The 16030-nt window shown below is 37.7% G+C and overlaps 1 protein-coding gene across 9 annotated transcripts in view; it reads right to left on the bottom strand.

Annotated features, from left to right (window-relative positions):
• Positions 1–16030, bottom strand: part of WDR17 (WD repeat domain 17) — a 95165-nt gene that overhangs the window by 45102 nt on the left and 34033 nt on the right. For all 9 annotated transcript variants that reach the window (XM_050945308.1, XM_050945311.1, XM_050945310.1 and 6 more), the window contains 4 exons: positions 12600–12728; positions 10785–10968; positions 8155–8385; positions 120–371 (listed from right to left, as the gene is read on the bottom strand). In XM_050945308.1, the coding sequence (XP_050801265.1) occupies positions 120–371; positions 8155–8385; positions 10785–10968; positions 12600–12728 (796 nt within the window). The remainder of the gene's footprint in view (positions 1–119; positions 372–8154; positions 8386–10784; positions 10969–12599; positions 12729–16030) is intronic.

Below are 16030 nucleotides of genomic sequence, written 5' to 3'. Positions count from 1 at the left end.
CATTGACATTAAAGTCAAAGGTACAGAAAAGATTAAACATGAAGTACAGTACCTATTTTGGAGATTCAATGCTATATTTATAACCATTCAATAAACTATCAACAATAAGAAAAGATTACCTCCAGTAATAAACATTCCAGGAGCACTAGGAACCCAGGCTAAGCACTGAACTGATGCTGCTGCACTAGGAAAATTAAATGCTGTGATACAGCAGAGAGACTCAGAATCAACTAGTCGAATGCCATTATGTAAATTAGCAACAAGAAGATAGTCAGTCGACAGAGGGTCCCATTCCAGGGCTGTCACTGGATCCTCCTCGTCTGTCCCTTCAAGAGACTCTGGTCTTAGGACATGTTTCTGACTCTTAGAACCTTTAAAACAAAAGGCAACAGACCACTTTAAATTAGATATAATGTGCATCAATTACAGTGATTTATGCATAGCTTTGTTATGTCAGCTTAGGCTGGCAAACAATCCATATTTCCTCCCAACACACTCTGTAACTTCTTCCACAGGCTGTACTAGTGAAGCCAGCAAAGCTTATCCTCTGCTGCACTTACTAACAAAGGTCATTCTGACTCCAGCAGACATTTCAACTGCTTCTTTTTTATCTTAATAATAGAAAAAACAGAGTGAAAATGGCTGTTCATGTTCACACGTTTAGATCCTGCAAACCCTTATTCATGGATTTGCAGCATCAGGCCCCAGATGCAAGCTGGTTTTAGGTAAATATATTTGCACAAACAAAATAAAATATGAGCAAAGAAGAGTGATATAAACCAGGAGAAAGATGGTGATAATGAGTCAGAGTAATCAACATCATAACATTTTTTTTCAAATGTAAATGGATAATTGTTTTTGTAACATCATTTGTTCAAATTCAGGATTGGATAAATAACAAATAGAGTCTGAGTATGATGATACCAGAAAGGACCCTTACATCATCTAGACTGACATCCAGTATATATCAGCACATCAAATATCACTCAGCTACGCCAGCAGTGAGCCCAGTAACTTGTGTTATGATAATCATTATCCAATATTATGGAAAGCTAGCACTGATTTTTGATATTACAAAAAACAATCCCACTCACAGATAACACAAACCTTTGTTTTTTAAAGTGATGGTGTTCTATTCAAAATAAATAAATGAACATGCTGTGCTACTTTCCTAGAAACAATGAATTAATTAATTACCTCTAAATGTATTCAGCTTTTATCTACCCTTGAATTTTGACAACTAGGAATGCCATTAATTTGTCACATTTTGACAAATACTAAAAGCTATCTGTTATCCCTCTGATTGATTTCATTTAATCACTGACGTAGAACAAAAACTACTTCAGTTAGCATTAAAAACTGAATCAAAAAGTCTGTTCACTGGGGAACATTTTTCTTTGAGTATTAAAATAATTCACACTATAATTTGGTAGATGTGTTTGCTTAGAGGTGTATGGTACTTTTGAGGCAGAATTAAACACCACCTGTTGCTGCTGCTGTTGGGGCAAATAATACACATCAGACTGGATAACAGTGAATAGGTGCATAAATTGATACACATTTCTGTTAGTTTGTCTCAGGCCCAAAGCTAGCACAGTAACATGGGGTAGAGGACTGCATGACAGGAGGTGCTGTTGTGCTTGCCTTCAAAAGTTCATGTACTTAGCGAAAACCATAGTCTCAATCAGAGGCTTTTTTTTTTACTTCATTTTTATGAAATAAGGAAAAATAAGATACATATTTACATGATTGTTCAGTATAACAAATATTCCAACATTCAAAGATTTAGAAATATAAAAGTATAGATCCTAACATGAAAGCGGGGTGTAACAAAGATTGTTCATGAAACTAAAGTTGAAATCTCCTTGGATAATGGCATCTAAATTCTTCCACGAAGGTAATCATGTTCAGTTCTTATGTCAAATCACTTTCCTACAACAGGAGAATTAGGTTTCTCTTTCTGTCATGGGTGATGCTCAGCCCTGGGTGTGATAACATTATTTTCAAACAAGAAAAGGAATTCTCACAAACTCAAGACCACTATAGACAATTCAATTCAAATATAGAATTCTCAAGACCACTATAGACATTTCAAAAACAGATGGGAAAGCCTCCTTTAATTCATTGGCAGCACCTAGAACTTCTTAAATTACTTTGCAATTTCTCTCGTCTATCAGTGGTTTAAATACAGCCATTTCATCTGTCACCTTCTCAGTATCTAATCCAAGCAAGTCAATCAAAACACTTGATGATTCCACTTTCAAGACATCTAGAGAGCTGGTGGAATAGATTGCTGGCAAGATTTTGTATAACTTGGAATTCTTTTCATAAAATCTCCTTTGCAATTCACCACTGGTTTCATCAATCAATTTTTGACAAATTTGGGATCTTTGATGCTCATTTACACTTTGGAATTCTGGTAAGTGCTCAGTGACCATGAAATCTTGAAATTTGGGGGCCAATACCATGGCTCTTTTGGTGGCACATTTAATGTTGATGCTTCATCACACACGTCCTTCACAACATGGTACTTGGATCAAATATCTGGGAAAAAGTCTTCAAACATCTCTTGCTTTTGTTGAAGTTTTTCACAGGCAATAGTAATCAATTAAACTCCTTTAGCAAGGTGCATTACTTCCGTCTGAAACTAATTGTTCACACGAGCAAAAACTTTCAAAATCATTCTCATAACCTTAGCTAAGAACAAGAATTTGAGTGATTGTGTAACTTCCAACATCCTTCTTGCACCATATTCATTCACAAAGTCTGACGAATACTCAATCTCTTCCAAATGACTATGAATTATTTCTGTGGTTTTCAGGTGACCAGTCCATCCATTGTTTCTATGAGTCTTTGCCTTTATACAGAACACTCATTTCACGCCTGTGAAAAAAAACTGTACAGAAAATTACAACTTGAGAACAAACCTGGCACTGCTGAGTTCCTGTCAGACACATGAGAGACCACCAAATGTAGATGGTTATTCAAAAGGTGTGTGTATTTGCGTCTTTAATATCACTTGTAAAAGGATTTGTAAACACCTCCTTTGCACAATGATATAACTTTTACATCATCAAAGCAAGAATAAAGTATTTTGAGGGTCAAGATAGTTCATGGAGGTCTTTCAAAATCTGTTGTGTAATATCTTCAGCAGTGAGGCCATGCTATCGGGCCACTCCAATAAGTCTCTTTTTGGCTTTGAAATAAACACAGTAGTGTAAAACAGTGGATGCATTTTCAGGGCTGGCTCCAGGGTTTTTGCTGCCCCAAGCAGCAAAAAAAAAAAAAAAAAAAAAAAAGCTGCCGCTTCAGTCCTTGGTGGCAATTCCGCAGCTGGTCCTTTGCTCCGAGAGGGAGTGAAGGACCCGCTGCTAAATTGCCGCCGAAGAGCCGGATGTGCCGCCCCTCTCCGTTGGCCGCCTCAATCTGAATTTCATCAGAAACGTACTTTGCATTTTTCAGAATGGTTTTCAGAGCATCTTTGAATTTTGGACCTTGTCCAACAGTAAACTTAAGTAGGTTGATGAAAATTCCTGATGACTTGTTCAGAGTAAGATCTATGTCCTTGACGTTTATTATATCTTGATCTCTCAGAGGCAACTCATTTATCACAGCAAACTGATGAATTTTTGTGAAGGTTTTAAATAGTATCTGTTTTTTTCAATTTGTGAGGATGACACCAAAGCAGCAATTAGTGGCATCTGAAAAAGGAAGTTACGATAAAATAAATATCAAATTCATAATTCATTAATGATATTGAGCAAATTAATAAACTGAAATTATAAAAATTGTAATTTTTTGTATGCTGGATCTACAACATCAAGTTTTGAAGTTTCCCTCAAGATAAGGGGTTTAAAGATTATAGGTGCTAAAGAGTAGGCTTGAGGATACATCAAGGATGTGGAGTTCTACGTATGATTTTGTGCAGGACTTGGGTCTAGATCCGTGATTTAACTCTACTTGATTTGTGAATCTCAGCAGAATGACATGAAAATATAAATGTGAAATGTAGAAATAGCAAAAAATAACCTGTAGCTTCTCTTGTCCTTGTTGCAGTCCAATCAGCCATTCTATTCAAGTGGACTCAGCATTTCTCATGTTTGATTAAACCTTTGCCTTGATAAAGTGCATTTTTCCAATTGCAGAATCCAGATTTGATAAAAAAAAATATCAGTTCCCATTCCACCAGCATTGCTAGAGTATGCATACACCCACCAAGGAAAACAAAATCAGTTTTAACACAATAGTCCAAACACGCAGAGGTGACATGTGGGGGAAGCATGCTAGGTAACATGCCCCCTCCCTGATTTTTTGGTTTCACCCTCAAATCCAGACCAGGTGGCCTGCTGAGATGACTCAGGAGGTGGAGGTGGTGCTCCCTCCTCAAGGCCCACTGCATAGGGCTGGCCTGAGCCACCTGGCGTCACCGCTTGACCCCCCATCATAAGCAGATAGTTAAGGGTTAATGTCTCTTCTACCTGTAAAGGGTTAACAAACAGTTAACTGGACACCTGACCAGAGGATCAATCAGGAAACAAGATACTTTCAAATCTCGGTGGAGGGAAGCCTTTGTTTGTGTTTTTTTTGGTTTGGCTTTGTTCTCTCTGGGTTCTGAGAGTAACCTCACGCACTTACAGGCTCTCTAATCTTCTGTTCAAATTTAGTAAGTACAAAGGTAGAAAGGCGGTTTAGTCTTTTTGATTGTTTTTTCTTTATTTGCAAATGTGTATCTGGCTGATAGAGTTCTAATGTGTATTTGGCTGAAAGTATTTTAAATTGTGTTTCTGTTGGAGGAGGCTTTTTCTCCAGTTTCCATAAGCTGACAGACCCTGTAACTTTTACCATCTAAAGTACAGAGATACCTTTTACTTTTTTCTTTCTTTTTATTGAAAGTTTTGCTTTTAAGACCTGTCTGATTTTTCCCCCTTGTTGAGGCTCAAGGGAATTGAGTCTGTACTTAACAGGGAAGGAGAAGGGAGGGGAAGGGTGGAATCCCTTTGTTTTAGATTTATGGAGCGTGAATCTGTCTCTCTCTCCAGGAGACCTAATTTCTCTGTGTTGTGATTCAAGGAGTTTGAATCACAGTAATTTTCCAGTGTACCCAGGGCGGGAAAGATCTGGGAGGAAGAAAGGAGAAGGGGGAATCCCTTTGTTTAGATTCACAGAGCTTGAATCTGTGTATCTCTCCAGGAGCCTGGGGAGGGAACACCTGGAGGGGAGGAGGAGGGGAGGGAAATGGTTTATTCCCCTGTGTTGTAAGACTCAAGGAATTTGGGTCTTGGGGTCCCCAGGGAAGGTTTTGGGGGGACCAGAGTGTATCAGGCACTGGAATTCCTGATTGGTGGCAGCTTATCAGATCTAAGCAGGTAATTAAGCTTAGAGGAATTCATGCTGGTACCCCAACTTTTGGACTCTAAGGTTCAGATTGGGGAAAGATATTATGACACCCCCCACCCCATGTTCCTCTGCTCCCCCCGAGGGGGCATGTCCCACAGTTTGAAAATCTCTGTGGGGTGGTCACATACCCACCCAGAACCTTTAAATTATGCCCCCTCTCGCCCATCAACAGTTATGCATCGCCTCTGCAACCATGGCCAGCTCATGCACCACTTTTCATTAAAACAACTCAGCACACCTTCGATATTTATTTTAGGAAAATTAATTTCAATTGAGCTGTTTTGAGAGTTCCAAGATCTTATGATATCAATGAAACATTCTTGTATATAACCTTATTATGTTTTGTATTATCTTCTGAAGTAGATAGTGAACTTGGTTGAGTCTTCCTCTTTATGAGATGGACAAATCAAAAATGTGTCCATTTTGAAAACTATTTGTAGCTATTCCACCACGTACAGAAAGGACCTGCGTTTGGAAGTCAGCATGGTGTTGACCTAGGGTAGGCTGTCCTTGTGGCATCAATAGAAGGGTAAAAATCAACTATTGGCTCTATGCTACATTTTTAGAGAACAAATAAACAAACCCATTTCTCTCTTTTCAAAGTCAGAATGGTAGCCATCACAGTTGCAAATCCATGAAATCCTGGGAATTTAAATATTCAGATTTATTATTGTAAGCAAATTTTCTCAAATCAGAGCAATCTTCAGTGAGAGCTAAACTATCTTCTGGCTCAGACTGTCTTAATAAGGGTTTTCTAGCAACTATTTGGTATTCATCTTCTTATTTAGGGTCTGATCCACTTACGCATAGCCTAACTTTCCTCTTGTGAGTAGTCCTATTTGCTATAATGGGACTATTCAAGTAAGTGAAGTTACTCACATGCTAAACTCTTTCCAGGTTCTGAGACGTCAACTAATTATATTCTCTGCATGAATGCAAAAGTGTGGAATTTATATTTTAGGCATAGCAGAGTGATGTAAAATTGCTAGATTTTATTCTACAGAAAAAGGCTCCAGTGAATGAGTCCAAGTTGTAATAATGATCTCACTCAAATCAAAACAATCCTAATCAGAGAACTGTAGGCTAGACCTCTGTGTTTACACTCATAAGCCAGACTTTAAGGCCAGAAGGGACCACTGTAATCATCTAGTCTGACCTGCACATTGCAGGACACAGAACTTCAGCTATCCCCTCTTGTAATAGCCCCGTCACCTGTGGCTGAGATACTGTAGTCCTCAAATAAGTTAGAGAGAATCCATCATTTACTCTAGTTTAAACCAGTAAGTGAACCAGGCTGCAAAGGAAGGTGAAACCCCACCCCCACCAGGGTCTCTGCCCATCTGAAAATTCCTTCCTAACCCCAAATATGGCAACCTGTTGAACCCTGAGCATCCTGGCAAGACCCACCAGCCATATGCTGGGAAAGAATTCTCTGTAGAAACTCAGAGCCCTCTCCATCTAATGCCCCATTTTCAGTCACTGGGGATTTTTGCTAATAGCAGTCGCAGATGGGCCACATACCATTGTAGGAAATCTCCTGATACCATCCCCTCCATAAACTTATCAAGCTCAGTCTTGAAACAAGTTAGGATTTTTTGCCCCCCACTGTTACCCCTGGTTTAATCTGAAGTCAATTCTATGCTGCTGGGAGCTGAGATTTCCCCAAGAGTAATGAATAATGCTGACATCAAGTGGTAAAAACTCACAATATTATTTGCCAGAGTTCTACTTACCTTTGCAAGTTTCTTACACTCCTGAAATATCTAATTCCTAAATCTATTACTCCTATTTTCACCTTCAAATCATTTTGGTCATACCCACATGTATGTACATGACCCAACAGTAAATCATATATTTTCTTTTTACTGATGCTTTCCATTAGGCTGAGACAGCACTACGCATAGTATCAGAAAAAGTATAGCCTTTGGAAATGCTAATTTGGTACAAAGAGCAGCAGAAGGAGAAATACAAGAATTCTAGCATGGTTTTTAGCACTGTCCAAAAACTCACATCTGGTTTAGAGGAGATTCTTCCTCCCCTAATATTCAAAGTCAGTTGTCAGAGCAAGAGAAAAATACATACCCTGGGACACAAGAATGGTCATCACCAAGGGTCGGCTTTCCTCACCAAGCAGTGAGGCACGTATGAAAAAGAGAATTAACTACTTAGCTCCAAAGGAAAACTCCACATACTCCTTCAAGGAATGTGCATTTAATACAACACTGTGCTATTTATAAAGAAAACAAAAATGTGCTAGGTGCATTACAGATAAATTAAAGAGACAGTTCTTTGCCCTGATATGCTTTAATAGGAGACAGAATCTTAGATCTGGGTTCGCAATTGCTGATTTGTTTACAAAAATAGGGGTAGAGGATTGAACATTCAACAGTTAGAACATTCAATAACTAACAATCCAAATAAATACAATTAGGAGATCAGAACTTCCTGGCAAACATCAGTACAGGGGCAGATCAAAAGTTTAGAGTAGAGGGCTGTTATCATACCCTCAGAATCAGCTTACTATACACATTTCAAAGATGCAGTGTTGATTTGATAACCAAATAGGATTCAATATAAAAAGACAAAAGATTCTGAATTTTCTTGAGCTAATCAGATATATTTTTGTCATATGCAGTGAGTAGTAACACTACTATACTCTGAACAAATTTTATATAAAAGTTTTTCTAAAATCTAAACTAGAGAATATAACAAAAATCGTACAGTGGCCAATAATTACTTAATCAAGTAAATTTTCACCTGGTTGAAAAATAGAAAGACTTCCATCTGTGTGTCCAAATACTACTTTTCCTTTCTTCTTTGGATGCCATCTAAATAGACAAATGTCTGACAAGAAACTATGTGCTTCTTTATGTACAGCTACCCCACTGTCTGGTCCTGAGATAGTCCAAATATACAATGGGCCTCTATGGGAAACAAAAGCAACTGCATCACCTGCATTCCAGCACCAACTAAGTGAGGCAGGAACCCCTGAAACGTTTAAAAAAAAAAACCATGTAAGAACAAGCATTTGAAATGCAGAATGCTATTATCTATCAAATATTCTTAGCCCATTACTGACATTGGTCTTGAAAAGCAACAGATCTTAAATTACTAGGAAAGTAATACATTAAAAATATTTTACAGACTTCAGTCTAAGCGTAGGCAATTGTGTGTACTTGGCCTGGCATAAAAGTAAACTCCACTTACACATTTTCAAAGAGTGAAAATTTTATGTACTACATGGCAAGCAGACTATACTGTGGTACACATCGTAACTTCCACTAGTGCCAAAGGAGTTATTCATATGACTGAAGATTAGCCTGCTCCTAATATGCTATACATTTATCCTTACACAAATACTTACTTTACAGTAAAAGTAATGCACTGTTATTAATCAGTTAAAAAACAAAACCACTTGCAAACTTTTACAAAATGTATTTACGTTTTGGCAAAAACCCAGGAAGTCTAATCACAGTGGGCTAACCTACACTAGAAGTGCTACATTGGCACAGCTACACCGATACAACTGCGTCCCCTGTAGCGAATCTGGTGAAGATCCTCTATGCTGACAGGGGAAAGCTCTCCCATCGGCATAATAAATCTACCTCCACAAACAGCAGTAGCTATGTTGGCGGGAGAAGCTCTCCTGATGACATAGTGCTGTTCACACCAGCACTTAGGCCAGTGTAACTTATGTCGCCCAGGGGAGTGGCTTATTCACACTGAAATAAGTGGCAGTGTACATCTGATCTAAGACTACAGGAGCAGATAATTGCACCTGAACTTTAAAGTTTTGTAATCAGTGGGAGTTGTAGGTGCTCAGCGCTTTTGAAAATCAGATCACTTTTCTTTAGGTGCTTAGATATGGACATAGGCACCTAACTTCAACTTCAAGTATCCAAGTTGTAATTGTGACCTCAGCATTTCCCACACTGCAATACTCCACATAATCATAAAAATTAGATTGCAAGGTGTGATTAAAGAACAACCTCTATAATATATATTTCACCAAGCCTCCCATGCACATTTTATTTGGGTACTTTTTTGTAACAGTACCATCAGAGACATCTGATATGCTACGAATGTAAAGTTAATAAGGGGTTTTAACACAAACAGTTTATTCTGAAAATAAAAGTGGTGAGCAACATAGGAGGTACATAACTGGGATATGGAAACCATCTCCTTCAAATTCAGTCATGGACTCTGGTAATTTAGGATTGATCAATTGGTTCTTAAAAATATAAGTTCCAGTACTGATTTTAACCCATATCCTGAGCAAAAGTAAATTCTGAATCAATTCAGATTTCCCTGCCCACTATTTGTGCTCTCATGTGACCTTTAGATCTCACAGCGTGTAAGGTTTTCAAAGGCATGCCATATAGTCTAGAAAATAACAAAATGAAAAGCCTCAGAGCACCAGAAAGTTTGAGAAGCCCAAGAGAGGCTCCCAGGCCTTCTGGACCTAACAGAACTTGAAAAGGTACAGAATCGAAGAGGGCACATGTTGAAGAAACTGACTGCAGGAAAGCACCTGGGGTGCACTAGCCGCTTGCAGGGAAGGAACTCGGGCTTGTTGCCGAGGAACTTATTACACTCAGCCTGTTGGAAAACACATGGGAAGAGAATAGAGTTGGATCAACAGTTTCATACTTTTGAGAAGAGCTAGCTGCACATTAGGATGTTTATCTAAACTGAACCAAAAACTATATTTTAGATAGAATTTAAGTGTGATCATTATTAGTAAATAGCCTCATCTGAACAGCAGCCTTTATCAGGGTCGCCCAGACGATTCAGGGGGCCTGGGGCAAAGCAATTTTGCGGATCCCTTCCATAAAAAAAAGTTGCAGTACTATAGAATACTATATTCTTGTGGGGGCCCCTTCAGGACTCGGGGCCTGGGGCAAATTGTCATAGCCCCCCGCCCCATCTAGGCGGCCCTGGCCTTTGTTGTAGACCAGGTTTTATTTGTATTCAGCCTTGCAAAACTGTCATGAAAATTCATATCCATATCATAAATCATAATTGCCTACATTTCAGTATGATGACTGATGATAATTTATACTATTTTACTTGCCAATAAAAAACAAATAAACTTGCGCTGAGTTTAATGCATTTTGAAAGGCTGCTTTTGCTGTAAGAAGAGTTGAAAAATTCAGTTTTTCAGCAATTACTATACAGTTCAGAACAATGTACAAAAACACTGTGTTTTTTTCATATTCTATAATGAACTACAGTAGAAGTGAGGCTAAAGAATTTTGTGCTCCATCTATAGCTGCTCTACTTCTAAAACTTTCTCTACCAATCATTCAACATTTAGTACATTGCGAGTATTTCTGCCATTTTAAAGATGAAGAGCTATAAGAAATAAACCTCTGTGTCTCTGATACCTTTTGTACTGTCCAGTTTTGCAACAGCTTTTTGTTCAGCCACATTCCAAATGATCACTAAATTATCTGCACTAGCACTTGCAAACATGTCAGGGTTGTGGGGACACCAAGATATTGCTGTGATTGTCTTTTTATGCTCAGACATAATTGCCCGGAGTTTGAATTCATTGTATCGGTGATCCAACTAAAAACAAAACAAAACAAATGTATTTTAGATACTCAAATTTCAGTAAACTCGCTTAATATCTATGGCATATATTGCTAAGTTGGATAGTGTAGCAGCTCAAGTCACTAATGGACAAGAATATGAAGCTTACCATACTTAAAAATCTACAATTTGATTTCTACTGCATTTAACAAGTCCAAGTATTTGCAACTTTAATAAGCTAGGTCCATATACATTTTATTTGCAGGGAAAATGTGTCAATATTCGGTTAGGCCCCTCCCCTCCCTCCTAAAAAATTACTTCCATGTGTTTCATATATTCTTTTATTTCACTTCTATAGCACTGCTCATATCAGCATTTTCAAGTACTTTACAGGTATTATACCTATTTTACAGATGGCTAAACTGGAGCAGAAAGAGATTTGTCCTACGTCACACAGCCAGTCAGTGGCAGAGCTGAGAACAGAATTTATGATTCCTGGAACCTTCCTCTAATCATAGACAAATAACAATTTGACACTGGAATTAATGGAAAGCTACTGAATCAACCTAAAACATTTACTCATGATATAGTGATTTATAAAACACAGTGGGTCTCATCTTGCTTTGAGTGAAATCAGTGGGAGATTGCAATATCGAGCAATTAACATAATCCCCAGGAACCTTTATTTAGTGCTAATGTGTATCCAACCCTTCAAATCCAGAAGCTCCACAATTTATGGATCAACCTATGTTTGTCTCATTTTAACACAACATGATTGATTAAAGACATAGTAAAGATGTAACTCTGATTTTTTCACTTTAAGTCAAACTATTAATATTACTTTCATGTATATTTTGTGGTTCACTGTCCTTAACTTGCTTTTTTGGTTTAGTACAACAAAGAAGGGGAAATGACCCAGGGAGAAGCTCCAGTATACAAGGTTTGTTGTACATATGTAATACAATACATATTGTATTAATGGATACTATAATTTTGACTATATTTTGTATGCCATTTTTAATACTCATTTTTTTCGCAGTATAAACAATGGTTAGTACTTTGCAGCCCACAGGCAGTGGGCAAGGCTTCAGTTTATCCCCTCACTTGAGCTCCATAATATGCACCTCACTTACTCTATTTGCTGCAGAGATGTTTTACCCTATTACGAACAATTGTTACACTATCAAACCAGAGATGGATTTAAAACTGGGGGTTTCTTAAAGTTAATATAAAAAACAAATAAATGCAGCTTGCACACACCCCACACCAGCTCGGTCTCATCAGAGTATACCGGGAACTCCTCTGGGCTCACTTCCTGTTTCCCCACTATGTTCCATTTAAGGGAAAGCATGCAGTTAATCTAATCCTGACATTTCCTTATCAGTGCTACACAATTCTGAAAGTGATGCACAAGTCAGCATGCAATCTTGCTCCCTCTCTTATACCTACACTGGCTCTGCAATGCTGACCTGAAAAACAAATTGTAACAATATTTTTTTTAATTGTTTTGGAGTAGATCTGTTGAGTAAAAAGATGCCAGTTCTACACAGTCACTTTTCTGACTATAACCACACTTCAAAACTACTACAAGAACATTTGAAAGTGAAGTAGAAAGCAAAGAACATTGTTCTAAAGTAAGTGGTTTATTGAGAAAAAAGTAATCTTACCTGGTAAATATAAATAGCAAGCGTGGCACAATAAGCAAATCTGTCCCCACTAGCAGCGCATACATCTTTGTTCCAAGGCTGACATCCAGCAGCTAAAAGGCCCACTTGCTTAACCTGTGACATCTTTGCCTATAAAAAATAAATATATGGAACTGAGAAATACACAGGACACTTTTTTAATGAGCCAACAATGCACTTTTGTTCAACAATATGTTTACAAATATATCCTTTAATTTTATAAATCAAAGCCATATGTTTTCTGAGATACAATGAATATACCAGGAATAAAACCATGCAGATATTCATACTATGCAAGGAAAGGGGTTTAAGTCCATTGGCAAACATACATGCAGGAAGAGACAATTGAAGACAATAGAGCTGATTTAGAACAGCTGAGGATCTGTCCCAGTATTTCTTTTTATTTCCTGTAGTAAAATTCAACATTTACTATTCTTAAATCTAATTCCCCACAAAAATGTGTGGGTAAAATACATCGTGTACCAAACATCTCAATGTAAAACAAATTAAGCAACATATTTTTCGTGATTTTTTTTCTTGAATTTTTAAACCATTATAGACTAATTATTTAATTCCTACTCTTTCTCTTTGGATCAGTGAAAACGTAATTTTTCGTATCTTCTCAGCATTCTACATCTACAATAAAAGATTTAAAATGCATCAGGAAAAATAAATAGGAAGACAACTGACATATGTTAATGTATTGTTAAACGTCTTTGTGGACACAATCTTACCGCTTTGTAACAGGACTCTCCTGTTGACCCACCTTGTTAGTAGGTATTAGACACATGAATAACGCTGCAGAAGTACTGCTGGATCATTATGGGAGTGGCTCTATAGAGAGAATAGGTCCCACGGGGAAAATCAAGTTCAAGAAGGAAGCTTGAGATGAGATTTATGCTTTGTTATTGTGTCTGAGTTACTAGTTTCGTTGGGGATGAGATAGTGAATCAGCCCATTCACATCCTTCGTATAGTGCTCCATGACCAAGACAGCACACGTATCTGCACATAAATCATCTTTGCTATACTGAGAGCAATTGCAAAAACAAACCATTTAACCTCTATTCCTCCCCACAAATTAATTACTGCAGGGTAAAACAAAGCAGGGTATGATATCACAATCTCACTCTCAGTGGGAGATACAGATTACTAATGAAGTGTACTGATGCCTTAAAAATTCCAAAACAATTTTCATTTATATTAATACATAAAACTTATATTTAATACAAAGATTAAAACATTTTTACAGTTCTTTAAGAAGAGGGAAGCATATTCTCAACTCAACACATAGTGCATTAGCTGTGCAATTCCCATCCACAGGCACTTTTCATGAGTTGACAATGTGCCCTCATTTAATTTTTTAAATGAAAAATAGTAGGTTTTGTAAAAATATGAATTAATCTATGGTTCAAGTGACAGTGAGGGCGGGAGGGAGAGAGAAGAGAGAGAGAGAGAGACAAATCCTTTGCACTCTAGATCAGTGGTTCCCCAATGGTGTTTTACAGCCTCCAGTAGTCCACAGAAGACTTCTAAGTGCTTCCATTTTGGTCTTAGTATGAAGCATCTGTCAGTTTCCAAGCTTGCCTGAAGAAGAGCTCTTTGTAGCTCAAAAACTTGTCTCTTTCACCATCAGAAGTTAGTCCAATAAAAGACAGTATTTCACCCACCCTGGCTCTCTAGTTTCCAAGCAGAGAACATTCCTACTAGTGTAGGACTTATCCAGACTAGGACACTTTAGGGATTCCAAACACACAACATCATCACTGCTTCATGCCTTTCTTTTTGTGTGTTTCTCTGGCATAATTTCAGCCATGATTAAATTTGCAGAGGACACAAAAAGTGGAGGAATAGTAAAAACTCATGATGACAGATCCAAACTCCAAAGTGACTCCAAAGTGAGATTACAGTAGTGGGGGGTTCAGGCATTGAAGGGCAGACTGAATACTAATTACTATTAGTTAAGCACTGACAGGGTAAAGTCAAAGCAAAGGAAATAAATAGCACCAATACAAAAATAAGGGTACACAACTAAGGATCCATACTTATCACATTATAGTGAGTTATTGTTTATTTTCCACTGTCCTAATATTACTTTAACATGCAATGAAGTACAATGGGGAAAGTGTGAAATCAGACTGGGAAGCTTGGAGAGAAAATTCCTTAAGAAGCGGTTCACCCTATGGCTTGCAAAATCCACTCACATTGGGCAAGGAGGACTCTGTCGTCAAGTGTGGGCCATCAGCTTCTGCAATATCTAAGCTTTCATTTAAAAAAACAAGTTAAAGTCTCTAGCTCATATATAGAGAGATATATAGATATAGATATATAGATATATAAAGATAACCTCTCAAATACAAACTAAGCGTCAGCTGATGCAACGTCAACTTCTTAAGTCTGCAGAAAGTACCAGAGCCAACATCATTATTACGGAAAGCAGAGGCCCGGTAGCGGGGGTTGAGAGCAAAGAGGATTGGTGGCCACCGTTAGGAATAGAGTGCCCTGGGATGGTGGGCAAGGCACTTGTTGTATTAAGTTAGAGGGAATAAATGAGCGAAAGGTGTTAAAAAACCCAGTCACTGTCCAACATTAAACCATGTTAAACAAGGTCCATGGTTTGAAATAAAGAGATCTCAGCCTGCTTAGTACCATGGCAAACACACCATTAAAAATCCTTTTAACCTTTTATTAAAGATCCAAAAAAGATGGAAAAACAGTTAAAGCATTTGAAATGTAAAGTATTAAGTAAAGCTTTCATTTTAACAACATTTCTTGTTTCCCTTTAGCCGGATTATACGATGGCTCACTGAAATTCAGTCAACAGGAAAATATAATTTTAAAAGCCTAAAGACAGGGAGACTTCCAAGGCTTAAAGCTCCATTCCAGAGCTCATGCAGGGAGAGGAAGGGGTTCTCACACTGGGCTTACGATTACCCTCATCAACCACAAGAAAACAGCAATTATGCATTAGAGACAGCTCCACTCTTTCCTTCAATGTGCTTGCTTGGTGTATTGTACGTAGTACTCTGTATTTTTAAATGATATAAAGAAGTCTGGGTAGCTGAATGTATCATTAACGGGATGCAAAGCCTTTAGGTTGCTGGTGTGAATGAAGGCCAGGTTAATGGTGACCAAGAGTCATTGCCATCTGATGGCTGTGAAATGAGTTTGTATTTTCAATCTATTTCACAATTGATGTATGTCTATATCAAAAAATATATATCACATTAACTACTGTACTTCTATTTGCAACATGAATTTGGCTGTATTTTCTCCTTTCTGAATATGTTTATAAAAAGGCAAAAAGTAACTTTATGAAAAGATAGAAATACACCTTTTAGAGAGACTCAGCAGCAGGTGACTCAGAAACAAGATGAGCCAGGTCATTTGAAAATATTATATTTTTTGACTTTG

The sequence above is a fragment of the Gopherus flavomarginatus genome, chromosome 3 (assembly GCF_025201925.1).
Source record: "Gopherus flavomarginatus isolate rGopFla2 chromosome 3, rGopFla2.mat.asm, whole genome shotgun sequence".
Lineage (NCBI taxonomy): Eukaryota > Metazoa > Chordata > Testudines > Testudinidae > Gopherus > Gopherus flavomarginatus.
This window is presented reverse-complemented; position numbering and strand designations above follow the sequence as displayed.